We start from the raw sequence: 12474 nt of genomic DNA, 5'->3' as shown, positions 1-12474 counted from the left end.
GCCACAGACTGCTACCAGTCCGTGGCCCAGGTTTTGGGGACCACAGTTACAGACTATATCTTTCTTTTGAGAATGACAACCCAAAATAAATGACTGAGCCAAAGATCTCAATCAACGGACGTTTATTAAGCCAAAGTTTGAGGATGTGGTCGGGAAAAACAGAAGCCACAGATGCATCTGTGACTGTGTTTTCTGGAGAGGGATTTGGGAACATCAGTATTTCGGGGCAGAGCGCATACAGAAAGAAAAAGGAGGAGGGAGGTGAATAGTGGGGAAAATGGTTACATTCTTGTGATGCCCAAGAAATCTATATTTTACCTAAGATAAGGTGAGTGTTTGAAGAAAAAAAGGCAGCAAAGAAAGAATCAATTATGTAGATATTCCTAGGTAGGTAGAGGAATGTTTGAGCTTGTCTCTGTTCTGCACCTGAGAAGATACACTTGGGAACGGATCTTATAGATGCCTGAGGCCTTTTACCTTTCCTTGGGGATCTGGTTGTTGCATAACATTAGTAACAGCTATTCATTTGGAAGCCAGTGAACTTGACTCAGGCTTGACCTTCCCTTTTGCATAAGGAGGTGGGTGTGGGGGTGATCCTGAGACTTTTATTTTCCTTTACAAGAGAATGCCAGTAAGTTCTCTGGGGCTGCTTGGGCAGAAGAGCTCCCTCTCTAGGTGTTGTGCAGGGTCACTGTCCTTAGTGTGGGGTATCTCTTCTCTAGGGTTTCCCTCAATCTTCTCTAAGGCACATGGGTAGAAATTTAGCATATTTTTACCATGACCATTCTTGCTGACCCTGAACTGTAATAAAATTTTACAACTTTCTCCTTAATTCCAAATCACATGTAAAACAGTGTCACCACAATTCAATAGAAAATACACCAGTGGAATATCTCATCAGACACATTTGATGATTTATCTAACGTTGCCTCTTGTTTGTCTAAATTTCTCTGGATCCATTTGTGAACTTCCCAAGTGCATTATTCTTTGGTGTCTGGTCTCCCTGAATTGCCTTTGCAAAATGTGCCTGCAGTTCTCTCTGGAGACAGGACTCTGTGCAGGCAATGAGAAGTCCCTAAAACCCCCCTGGTGGAGTAGTTACTTGTGATACTGATTCCTGCTTTGGTTCTTGCAGAAGCTTTTAAAAGGTTCTAGCTTTAAAAGACCCAGAGATTTCAACTAGAAAACTGTGTTAAATAAACCTATTTCTTTTCCAAATGAAAAGTGACAAAATGAAAGCCTCAAACCAAGAAAAGTATCATGATGTCAATTTTTTTTTCCAATTAGTGAAAAACATTTCCTCGGCCTTCTCTGAAATGTAACTATTACCATTTTCTGTCTCAGGAGGGACCTCGTGGTGGTGGCCCAGAATTTTTTCTGTGCGGGCTGTGGAACTCCAATAGAGCCTAGTAAGTGTGGGCAATGGGTTGCTGCTTGTTATGCGATGACAGAGTCAAGAATGACAAAGTTGGGCAGCACGCTGTTTTGTGAGAGACGCCTTTGAGGAGAGGCTGTTACAAGAACCTCATGGAAGTTGCTGTCTCTTTTGTGGCGAGGCCACCGTGACCTACAAGGCTGTGTGAGCAGCCAGGAATGAGGAGAACCAGCCTCCCAGTTCTCTCCCCACTGGATACTCAGCTCCAGCCACGTGGCCTTCCTGCTGGCCCTTGAAGGTGCCAGGTCCCTCCTGACTCAGGAATTTGCATTTGTGGTTTTCTCTTCCTGGAATACTCTCCCTGCAGACACTCCAGGGCTGACTCCTTTGTTTCCTTCATATCCTCACTCAGAAGTTGTGAGGTCTTCCCTGGCTGCTCTATCGAAAATGCCCACCTCACCACACTCCTGGCTGCACTCACATGCACGCTTTATGTTGCCTCGCCTTCTTGTTTTTTATTCTTAGCATATTCTTCCGAAAATACTCTCTTATGTTTTACCGATGCATCTTATTATTGTCTGTCTTCATCACTAGATTATAAGTTCTGTCAGGGCAGATGTTGTGTGTTTTATTCATTATTTTATTCCCAGCTTCTAGAAGAGTGCCTGACACAGAATGAGTCCTTGAAAGATTTTTGTTGAGTGAATGATGGCTCACCAAGGAGCTAGCCAGACTTTTCTGAGAGAGTTTGAGGAGGTGGCCTGAGAGGATCATTCTTGGGCCAACTGAGGCCCAGAAAATCAGGCTTCTCCAAGTCAGAAATGCAAGTTTCCCACTTGAGACTGGGAGTCACTTATTCTGCTATGGGGGTGTCCCTGGGTCTGACCTGCAGAAGGCTGGGAAGATGAGCTTGGATGGAAAGAGATCCCTCAGCCTTTGATGGTCTTTGAAGGAAAAAGACTTTGAAGAGCTCTGTCTACTTCAAGAGATGAAAATAAAAAGCAGAAATCTGTCTGGGCTTCCTCTAGAACACATTGGATGAAAATGCTGACAGGCATTACAGTTATAACTAAGTCTCTTTAAATGACTCATTTTCCCAGCTATTCTAGCAGGGACCATGTCTGTTTGGTTAACCACTGTTTCCTGGTACCTCAGTAAATATTGAACACATGAGTGAGAAACGTGACTAAGATTCCAACTTTTTAAGTACTTCTCTAATTTTATTCACATATGGAGATGTGGCCGGGCACAGTGGCTCATGTCTGTAATCCCAGTGCTTTGGGAGGCCAAGGCAGGAGGATCACTTGAGGCCAGGAGTTTGAGACCAGCCTGGGTAATATAGCAAGACCCTGTCTCTATGAAAAATAAAAAAATCAGTTAGGTATAGTGGGTGTAGTCCCAGCTACTCTGATGGCTGAGGCAGGAGGATCGCTTGAGCCCAGGAGTTTGAGGTTGCAGTAAGCTGTGGTCTTGCCACTGTACTCTAGCCTGGACAACAGAGCAAGACCCTGTCTCTGAAAACAAACCAACCAACCAACAAATATGGAGCCATGTGTCTGCACTGTTCATATAGTCATGGATCTGGCAAATGTGGTCCTGCCTTCAAGGATCTTGCTGACTGTCTTGTAGGGAAGACACAGTTATCAGCCAAGTAAGTAAATACCAAGGGTGACACATGTAACAAAAGAGAAAGTCAAGAGAGCTATGGGATTTATAGCAAGGAAACTTAATGTGGGCATGAGGGGCTGGGAGTAAGAGGTTTCATAAGGATGTTATTGTCTCCAGAAAGAGAGGGTGTTCATCATATGCAAAGGGTCTGTGGCAATTGAAAAGAAGCCTTATGTGACTAGGGAGTAAGAATGAGAGGAAAAAATGTGCAACAGAGGTAGATGTAACACAGATTGTAAATAGCACATAAATAATTTTGGACTTTTCCTATGCACTTCCTCTAGCTCTTAGGATGAGGTTTTTTTTTTTTAACTTTTTATTTTGAGATAATTTTAGACTTAAAGAAGAGTTGCAAAAATAGGACAGAGTTCCTGTATATCCTTCACTCAGCTTCCCCTAATGATAACATCTTACATCATCAATAGTGTCATCATTAAATCTGAGAAATTAGCACTGGTACAGTCCTGTTCACTAAACCACAAGCTTTATTCATATTTCACCAGTTTTTTTCCACTAATATCCTTTATCTGTTCCAGAATCCAATCCAGAATTCCACATTGAATTTAGTGGTCATGTTTCCTTCAATCTTGCACACACTGAACATGACATTTTACCCTTTACAACTTCAGCATGTCCCCAAAATAAGGATAAGTTATCACACCAAAAAAAAAAAAAAAAAAAAAGAACAATTCCCTAATATTGTTTACTAGTCTATTTTCATTTATTGTCCTCAAGGCATCATTTATGGCTAATTTTTCCATGCAGGTGCCAATCAAGTTTCATACATTGCGTTTAGTTATTGTTTCTCTTTAGTTAGCTTTATTCTAGAACTGTGCTACTCAATATGGTAGCCACTAGCCCACGTGGCTATTTAAAATTAAATTTAAATTAATTAAAAATTCAATTTTCCCATCATACCAGCTACATTTCAAGTACTCAATAGCCACATGTAACTGGTGTCTACTGTATTAGATAGCACAGATAGAGAACATTCTCATCATCCTCACAGGAAGTTATATTGGACATCCCTGGTCTAGAACATTTCCCTCCTTTTTTTCCTCATGACTTTGACATTTCATAAAATGAGAACAGTGGTGTTTTAGAGCAGGATTTCTTAGCTTCAGTGCCGTTGACTTTGTTGGGAGGGGTGTCCCACACTTTGCAGGGTGTTCAGCAGTGTCACTAGCTGCCAGTAGCAGCCCCGCAATGGTGACAACTGAAAATGTCTACAGATATTTCCAAATGTACCTTGGGGGACAAAATAACCCCTGGGTGAGAACCATTGGTTTAGAATGCTTTGTTTTGTTCTATTTTAATGAACGGGTTAGGAAACCGAAAGAGATGGACATAGCTATTTCCGTATTGAGAGTATAATGCTTAGTATGTATTCACTTAAGTCTGAGGAATGAGTGGATGGATATTGAGATGTTAGGATTTTAGCTGCTGGGGAAAGATGAATTTTGTGGGGAAAATTTGTTGTCCTCTTTTGTCCTCCTTTCTCTTCCCATCTTGCTAAGTTCAATCAGGCATGTGGAGTGCAGGGGCCAGGGTATACCTTTTCGTGGTTTATTCAGTGCCATGTTGTTTGCATTTTTGTGCTTTCTGTTGGTGATTTCACTGTTTAAAATGGCCCCCACGCATGGTGCTGCAGTGCTGTGAATCATTTCTAAGAGCAGGAAGGTCTGCCTTGTGGAGAAAATGTGTGTGTTGATAAGCTCCATTCAGGTGTGAGTTGTGCTGTTGGCCCTGAATTCAATATTATGAGTCAACAAAATATATTAATTAAGGTGTCCTTAAATAGAAAGACATCTAAAACAAGGTTATGTATCGATGAGTTGATGAAAATGTTGTTATTGGAAAGTCACCTCTGTATACTTCACCAGCTCTGAATCTTCTAAATTTCTGAAAGCCCAAGGCAAATATAGTATCTCACTTTTTTAAAATATGCTGTTCCTGAGATTGTTCTTCACATCCCTATTGGTTATCTGAATTTCTTCTTTCCGTGTATTGCCTATTCCCATCCTTTGTGCATTTGTGTATTTTTTTCCTCTCTATGATTTATCAAGAAGCTCTTTTGGATGCTACTTCCTAACGTTGTATGCCTACTGCTTTACATTTTACTTTTCATACGTGTGATATCACTTCATCCAGCTCTGAGCTGCATCTTGTGGTCTCAGGAGAGTGTGCCTGAAAAGATTCTGACCTGCCCTCAGCCACCTTGCTAGTGAGAGGCAGCGTCTGAGCTCCAGACCCTAAATAAATGTTCTTTTAGCTGCATTGCAGCTTGTGATGCCCATCTGTAAAGTCCAGGAGTATTTTGGGAGAGTTCTATTTTTTAGACATCTGTTCCACGATGGCAAAGCTCATGAGTGGGCACAGTGTAAGTCCCCAAGTCCCTGCCACAGTTTTCCCAGCTGCCATGAGGTCGAGTATGGTTTTAATCATGAAAAAAAAGTCATCTGAGTCTTTGAGTCTTGCGTAGGAATCGGAGGTGGGGGGCGACCAGGGTGGGTGCCCGGCGCCGGCCTCACGCTCGGGTGCGCTCGGCAGAGTTTGTGAAGCGGCTGCGGTACTGCGAATACCTGGGGAAGTATTTCTGCCACTGCTGCCACTCGTGCGCGGAGTCCTGCATCCCTGCCCGGATCCTGATGATGTGGGACTTCAGGAAATACCACGTGAGCAATTTCTCCAAGCGGCTGCTCGACAGCATATGGCACCAGCCCATTTTCCATTTGCCAAGCGTCAGCCAAAGCCTCTATGGGAAAGCCAAGGAGCTGGACAGAGTGAAGGTGAGCGGCGTCTCCGCAGGCCGGGAGTGCCCTGGCTGGAAGGGTCCTGCGGCAGGAAATGCACGTCACTCTAGTCTCAGGCTTCCACAGGGAGACCCTCCAGGAGGCAGGTGCATCATAAGCCAATGGAGCTTAAGCTCTGGGGCCCCTCACCTGCACAGGCTCTTTCCAAGGCCCCATACTGAGTTTTATATTCATACATAGCTTTTGTTTTTCTTTTCTTTTTTTTTTTTGAGACAGGGTCTTGCTTTGTTGCCCAGGCTAGAGTGAGTGCTGTGGTGTCAGCCTAGCTCACAGCAACCTCACACTCCTCAGCTTAAGCGATCCTCCTGCCTCAGCCTCCCGAGTAGAGCTGGGACTACAGGCATGTGCCACCATGCCTGGCTAATTTTTTCTATATATATATTTTAGTTGGCCAGATAATTTCTTTCTATTTTTAGTAGAGACGGGGTCTCACTCTTGCTCAGGCTGGTCTCGAACTCCTGACCTCGAGCAATCCACCCGCCTCAGCCTCCCAGAGTGCTAGGATTACAGGCGTGAGCCACCGCACCCGGCCTGTTTTTCTTGAAGAAGGCCCCCAAAGTTGCATAAGCTTCAGACCCCACAAAACCCGGATCCATCCGAGACCCCCTGTGGATCAGTGGACTTGGTTATGAACCCCTGCTGTAGAGGCTGTTTGCTAGAAAAGGTTTGTTTCATACAGGTGTAGCATTTCAAGGTTAGAAATAACACTCATATTTGATGTGCACATTGACGGTTTCATTGATCACATGTAGCTCTTACCCCTGTTTGGTTTCTCCTATTAGGAAATCCAGGAGCAGCTTTTCCATGTCAAGAAGCTGTTGAAGACCTGCAGGTTTGCTGACAGGTACTATTCTTGGTGGGGACAGTCTGCCATCCCTCCACGCCTCTGCTGGTCCTCTGAGCCTCCTGCTCCCAGCTCTGCCGTTGCACAGGGCTTCTTCGCTGTCCTCGGGAAGGCAGACCATTTCTTTAAAATCACGAAACCCTTTAAATCACTAGTGGAGCATTTAACTCGTTTAGAAGAATGGGCCAGTATGGGAGTAAACAACTCTAGCCAGTGGCCTTTTTATTATTATTACTACTAAATTGTGGTAAATACGCAAAACATAAAATTAACCATTTTAAGTGTACAGTTTGGTGGCATTAAGTACATTCACATTTTTGTTCTACTGTCACCACCATCCAGCTCCTAAGCTCTTTTCTTCTTGCAAAACTGAGACTCTGTACCATTAAACAGTTGTCCATGTCCCCCTTTCCCAGCCCCTGGCAGCCACCATTCTACTTGCTGTCCCTATGATTTGGATTACTCACATACCTCACATAAGTGGAATCTTATAGCATTTGTCTTTTTGTGACTGGCTTATTTCACTTAGCATAACGTCTTCCAGGTTCACCCATGTCGTCTCATGTGTTAGAATTTCCTTTTTAAGGCTGAATAACATACCATTGTATGTATATACCACATTTTGTTTATCCATCCATTTGTCAGTGGATGCTTGGGTTGCTTCCACTCCTTAAGTATTGTAAATAATGCTGCTATGAACATGGGTGGACCAGTGGCCTTTTAAAACCCCTTATAGAGAGGCATGTCAAACTAGGTGAGACCATAATGTCTAGAAATTCTACTTTTAGAGGTTTATTCTAAGGACATACCTATGGATATGGGCAGAAATTTAGTTAAAGTATAGTTTTTATAGTAAGAAAAGATATTACAAATCTACTAGGTGTTCAGTAATAGGACAATACTCATTACCACATCGATAATATAGAATACCGTACAGCCAATAAAGGTTTAGACATGAATTCATTGAGAGAGATTTTTAAGTGGAAAAAAAGTAGGTTACTCAAGGGAGTAAAGGTTATTTGTTATAATAGATGAGATCATAGGGATTTTCTTAAAAATTTTATTTTAAAGCATTTTTCCGTTTCTGATCTTTAATGATGATGTATTGCTCTTTAATTCAATTTCTCAGGAAGGAGCATGCATTCTCTAGTCATTTGGCCTTGAGCCTCCACCTCATGACATTGGAGTGGCATTGGTCTCAGGGCCTCGGTTCTCTTTATCTGTGACACGTAACAATATTTACATTTCCTCCCTTCTACGAAAAAAATTCTGGAATATCTATTCTGTGCTTCAGATAAGAAATTAGTATATCTATGTTAAATTCAGGGGGAAAGTCAACACAAACAGATCATTGCCAGACTGTGTGTGTTAGACACCTGTGCAAGGTGCCATGAGGCTAGAGAGGAGGTGGCATTTAGCTCAGTTAGGGGTGGGGTGTGGTAGAGAGCAGCCAAGGCTCAGAGATAAACTGAGCTTGAGGATTGGGGACCCTCCAGGAAGAGGATGCAGCATGGCCGAGCATCTCAGGGTGGGTGGAGAATTAAATCCAGTTTGGTGTTAGTAGCATGCCAAGTCCAGGGTAGGGCATGGCTGGCTTGGGAATGCAGTGAATGGTGCTGCCGCTGGCCAAGTTAGGTACTTCAAGAGGAGACCAAGTGGGTTTGGAGAAGATTAAGTTCCATTTTGAATGCCCTCAGGACATCTAAGTGACCATGAGCACCTGCAATTGGATGCCTGAGTCTTAAACTCAGTGTTGGACTCGTGGATTTGGGAGTCACATGCCTGCCTGCGAGCAGTCATTCTCCTACCAGCTGAGGCAGCAGTCAGGGATGCTGACAGACTTGAAATTTAGCTGGAATGAGTAAGGTAGTAATTTTGATTACTCAAAAATCAGACAGTACTCGGTGCACATTTTTAAGACTTGGAAAACAAACATTCAGTTTTCATTTGCTCAATGTGTGCATGGGGCAGGCTGCAAGAGAGACATTTCTCTGCTCATCAGCTGTTTGACATCCGCTTTTATGGAATTTTAACTTTCCAGCTTCCAAGCAAACTTGCAAAATGTAGAGTGGTGGTGAGCGAGGTTCACTGTTATTCTTGGGGCTAGTTTTTAAAAATTGGGTTTAAAAAATTAAGTGTGAGTGCTGAGCAGAAACAACTGGCTGCGTTCTTCCCAGCCTGTGTGTGGGTGGGTTTCCGAATCCCTCCTCTTTCCCTCTCTGGCAGTGCATTAAAGGAGTTTGAGCAGGTGCCGAGACACTTGACTGACGAGCTCCACCTGTTCTCCCTGGAGGACCTGGTCAGGATCAAGAAGGGGCTGCTGGCACCCACCCTCAAGAACATTCTGAAAGCTTCCCTCGGGCATGTGGCCGGCTGTGAGGTGAGGGTTCGCCTGCAGCAATCCCCGAGCTGTCCTTTATTCACCAGGGCCTATTCTGAGTGGTCTCCCCTTGACCTTATTTAACTCTCTCAGACCCTGAGGGAAGGAAGTGCTGGTGACACTGTTTGCAGATGAGAAAACTGAGGTTGGGAACTGTGAAGTATGGGGCAGAGCCGAGCTGGAATGTGAGTCTGGGCAAGTGACTTCTAAGTCGGGATGCCCAGCCTGGCATGGGGCCCACTGTGCCCCGATATGCCAAATATAACCATGTGGACTCAGGAGCTGAGGGAACAGAAAGCTCTGTGTCTACGTGGACTGAAGAATTCTAGTGCAGCAAACAGAAATGAAATGAGATCATTTAAGAACACCTGTTTAAAATTATGATCTTTCTCTGGCAATTTAAAACTGCCTTAATATGAAATGGATGAATGTGCATTATTTTTGTTCTGATCCATTCACTGCTGCAAAAACACAGTATCTTTTTCCTGCTAGAGGCTAGAATCATAGACATTAAAAAATTGATGCTTATAAAGTTCTATAAGAGTGATAACAGCTTCTCCATCAAGAGAATTACCAATAAGGATTGTCACTTTTTTTTTAAGACAGAGTCTCGCTCTGTTGCCTGGGCTAGAGTGCCGTGGCATCAGCCTAGCTCACAGCAACCTCAAACTCCTGGGCTCAAGCGATCCTTCTGCCTCAGCCTCCCAAGTAGCTGGGACTACAGGCATGTGCCACCATGCCCGGCTAATTTTTTCTATACATTTTTTAGTTGTCTGGCTAATTTCTTCCTATTTTTTTAGTAGAGATGGGGTCTTGCTCTTGCTCAGGCTGGTCTGGAACTCCTGAGCTCAAACAATCCGCCCATCTCGGCCTCCCAGAGTGCTAGGATTACAGACGTGAGCCACTGCACCCGGCCAATTGTCACGTTTTGATACCTTCTTTTACAGCTGTGTCAAGGAAAGGGCTTTATTTGTGAATTTTGCCGGAATACAACTGTCATCTTCCCATTTCAGACGACAACATGTAGAAGATGTTCAGGTAGCTTAATAACATAAACTTAATATAATAGCTTACCAACTTAAATCCAAAGTTAAGTTTAATAACTTAAGCAAAAAATTATTATTCAGCTATTAAGCTGAATAATAGCTTAATAACTTAAGTTCAGTTGTTTATTTAAAGTACAATGATGCTGGCGTGTGCTTGTATGTTGGATTGGAGATAATAAAATTTTGGGCACAGAAAGAGGAGTATTTGGGTGGGGCAGGGATGAAGGATTATGTTTCCTGGTACAGGGTTTGGCTAGAGGAGACAGTCCCTTTGTTGCCTATGCCTGCCCCTGTTTTGTAATTGGAGCACATTCATGTCCAGTGTTGAAGTGTTGTCTCTGGCTGCTTTTGCACTGGAGCGGCAGAGTTGAGTAGTTGTCATAGAGACCATATGGCCCACAAGGTCTAAAACATTTACTATCTGGCTCTTTACAGAAAAGGTTGCTGACTGTTGTTCTACAGTATTAGTGCCCAAGGGAATCCCGTGCTTTCTAAACCCTGTTTCATGGGAGAGATCTTGGTAATGAACTCTGCCTTCACCCTTGATATGGGCAGGTCCAACTCTTAGGCCACTCTAGTGTTGTCTCCCCTAACCCTTCAGGCAGTGTTTCAGGATGGGTTGCCCAGCAAAGAGATCTGAGGCAGGGATTTGTATGCAGAAAGTTGCATGTTCTCCAGCTCAGTACCTGTCAGGGTGTGAGGACAGCAGTGCTGGGCAGAGGGAGAAGTGGAACTGTGATGTGGTTACAGTGGAGCCCTCAGCCCATTTCATGGGGAGCTCTGCAAATGAGTGACCTTTCAGCATTGTTCCAAATCGGGCATAGAGGGCCGGTCAGGCCTTTAAACTCCATGGTGACCAGTCACTGGGTACAGTCTGGTGCCAGAAAGGGGGCATGACCTTGGGATGAGACAGCTCTCTCCATTTAGGGCCATTTCTAGAGGAGCAGCAATGCTGCTTCCCAAGAGCCATCACCCACCGCCTCTCTTGGGCTGGGGGAATTCATGCTTCAGTGCCTGGGCAGATCCGGAGGGCACTGCAGGGTCCCTTTCTGAGCCTCATGTTCATGACCTATTGGGAGAGCTATAATCCCTGGGAGTTTCAATCTGGCTGATTGCTTTCTAGAAGACTCTATGTTCTGGATTCGGACCCCTCCCTCCCTAGGATGGGATGAGCATCTGCATGTATGTGAGAAAACAAGATAGCCCGTTTGCTAACGGCCACCCTCCTTGCTTGCAGCGTGCAGGGCTTGCTTTCACAAGCGGTGCTTCCAGTCCTCCCAGTGCCCCCGGTGCGTGAGGATCTCAGCTAGGAGAAGCCTTTTGGAAAGTTTGCCCTCTGCAGCGACTTGATGCCCCTGAGCAGTGGGAAAAAGACTGTTCAACATGCCTTGTGATAACACAGTTTGTGTCTGCTATTGGTAACCTTGTTTTAGGTATCAGGTATTGTATATTAAGAAAAAAGATGGACAATATTCTCTTTATTGTGTATACTTAATGTTTTAAAAGAATGCAGATTCTTTGTTATTAAGCATAGGGCTGTTACTAGTGGTTTTGTTTACACATGTTTGATACTTTTGCTGCTACTGGGGTTTTCTTAAAGAGTTTTTTTGATACTTCTTAAACTGTATTTGAATAGTTATATTTAGCTAATACAAGAGCCAGGTTTTTTTTTGTGACTTGTAACTGACAAGATGAATTACTCAATTTCTGTTCTTCTAAAACTTGTTTGATAAAACTGAATGGTAGAGTCAATGAACAAAAATGCAACCCAAAATCTGTTTGCTCAGGCTGTTATTCCTTCAAGGAACAGATTTCCACTTAAATGCCATTTTGTAGTTGTGTCGGTCTTATACATTTTAAGCATTGCTTGAAGGGTCTGTACTCAGGGTTGCTGTGTTTGTAAGGCACTGGTTGTGTGTGTGTGTGTGTGTGTGTGTGTGTGTGTGTTACATATCTTTAATATTAAGGAAGAGTGCACAGCAGTTGCCAAGAAGTGAGGGCTCTTGATATTTATTTTGAGAAACAATGAGATAATTTAAATAACGGCTCTATGGGATTTGTCTGAGACTTGGTTCCTCCCCACTGTGGTAGTAGAGGCTCCTTCCCACACTGTTAGAACAGTGTGTCAGCCCATGTGTAGCACCCTATGGGGAAGTAATTAGTTGTGGCATACATTGCTCTTTAATGGGATTTACTGATGACATGGTTTTTCCATTCAACTCTTGCTTGGCTGCTGGAAGGAAGATGAGTAGTTGGTCAGCCCATCACCCGCTGTGAATTGCAGTGCTGTGATCCTCAATGATTCATTTTCTGCCTCTACACTCTTCATATAGACAATTCCAGTAGCA

At 43.7% G+C, this 12474-nt stretch overlaps 1 protein-coding gene across 8 annotated transcripts in view; it reads left to right on the top strand.

Moving 5' to 3' along the window:
- Positions 1 to 11896, top strand: part of RUBCNL (rubicon like autophagy enhancer) — a 36680-nt gene extending 24784 nt beyond the window's left edge. For all 8 annotated transcript variants that reach the window (XM_045567274.1, XM_045567273.1, XM_045567275.1 and 5 more), the window contains 6 exons: positions 1345 to 1409; positions 5594 to 5832; positions 6639 to 6700; positions 8927 to 9080; positions 10028 to 10118; positions 11364 to 11896. In XM_045567274.1, the coding sequence (XP_045423230.1) occupies positions 1345 to 1409; positions 5594 to 5832; positions 6639 to 6700; positions 8927 to 9080; positions 10028 to 10118; positions 11364 to 11476 (724 nt within the window). In that variant the 3' untranslated portion in view covers positions 11477 to 11896. The remainder of the gene's footprint in view (positions 1 to 1344; positions 1410 to 5593; positions 5833 to 6638; positions 6701 to 8926; positions 9081 to 10027; positions 10119 to 11363) is intronic.
- Positions 11897 to 12474: the final 578 nt, after the last annotated feature.

The sequence above is a fragment of the Lemur catta genome, chromosome 13, assembly GCF_020740605.2.
Source record: "Lemur catta isolate mLemCat1 chromosome 13, mLemCat1.pri, whole genome shotgun sequence".
In the NCBI taxonomy this organism is placed as follows: Eukaryota; Metazoa; Chordata; class Mammalia; order Primates; family Lemuridae; genus Lemur; species Lemur catta.
Note: the sequence above shows the minus strand (reverse complement) of the source record. Positions and strands in the feature narration are given on the sequence as shown.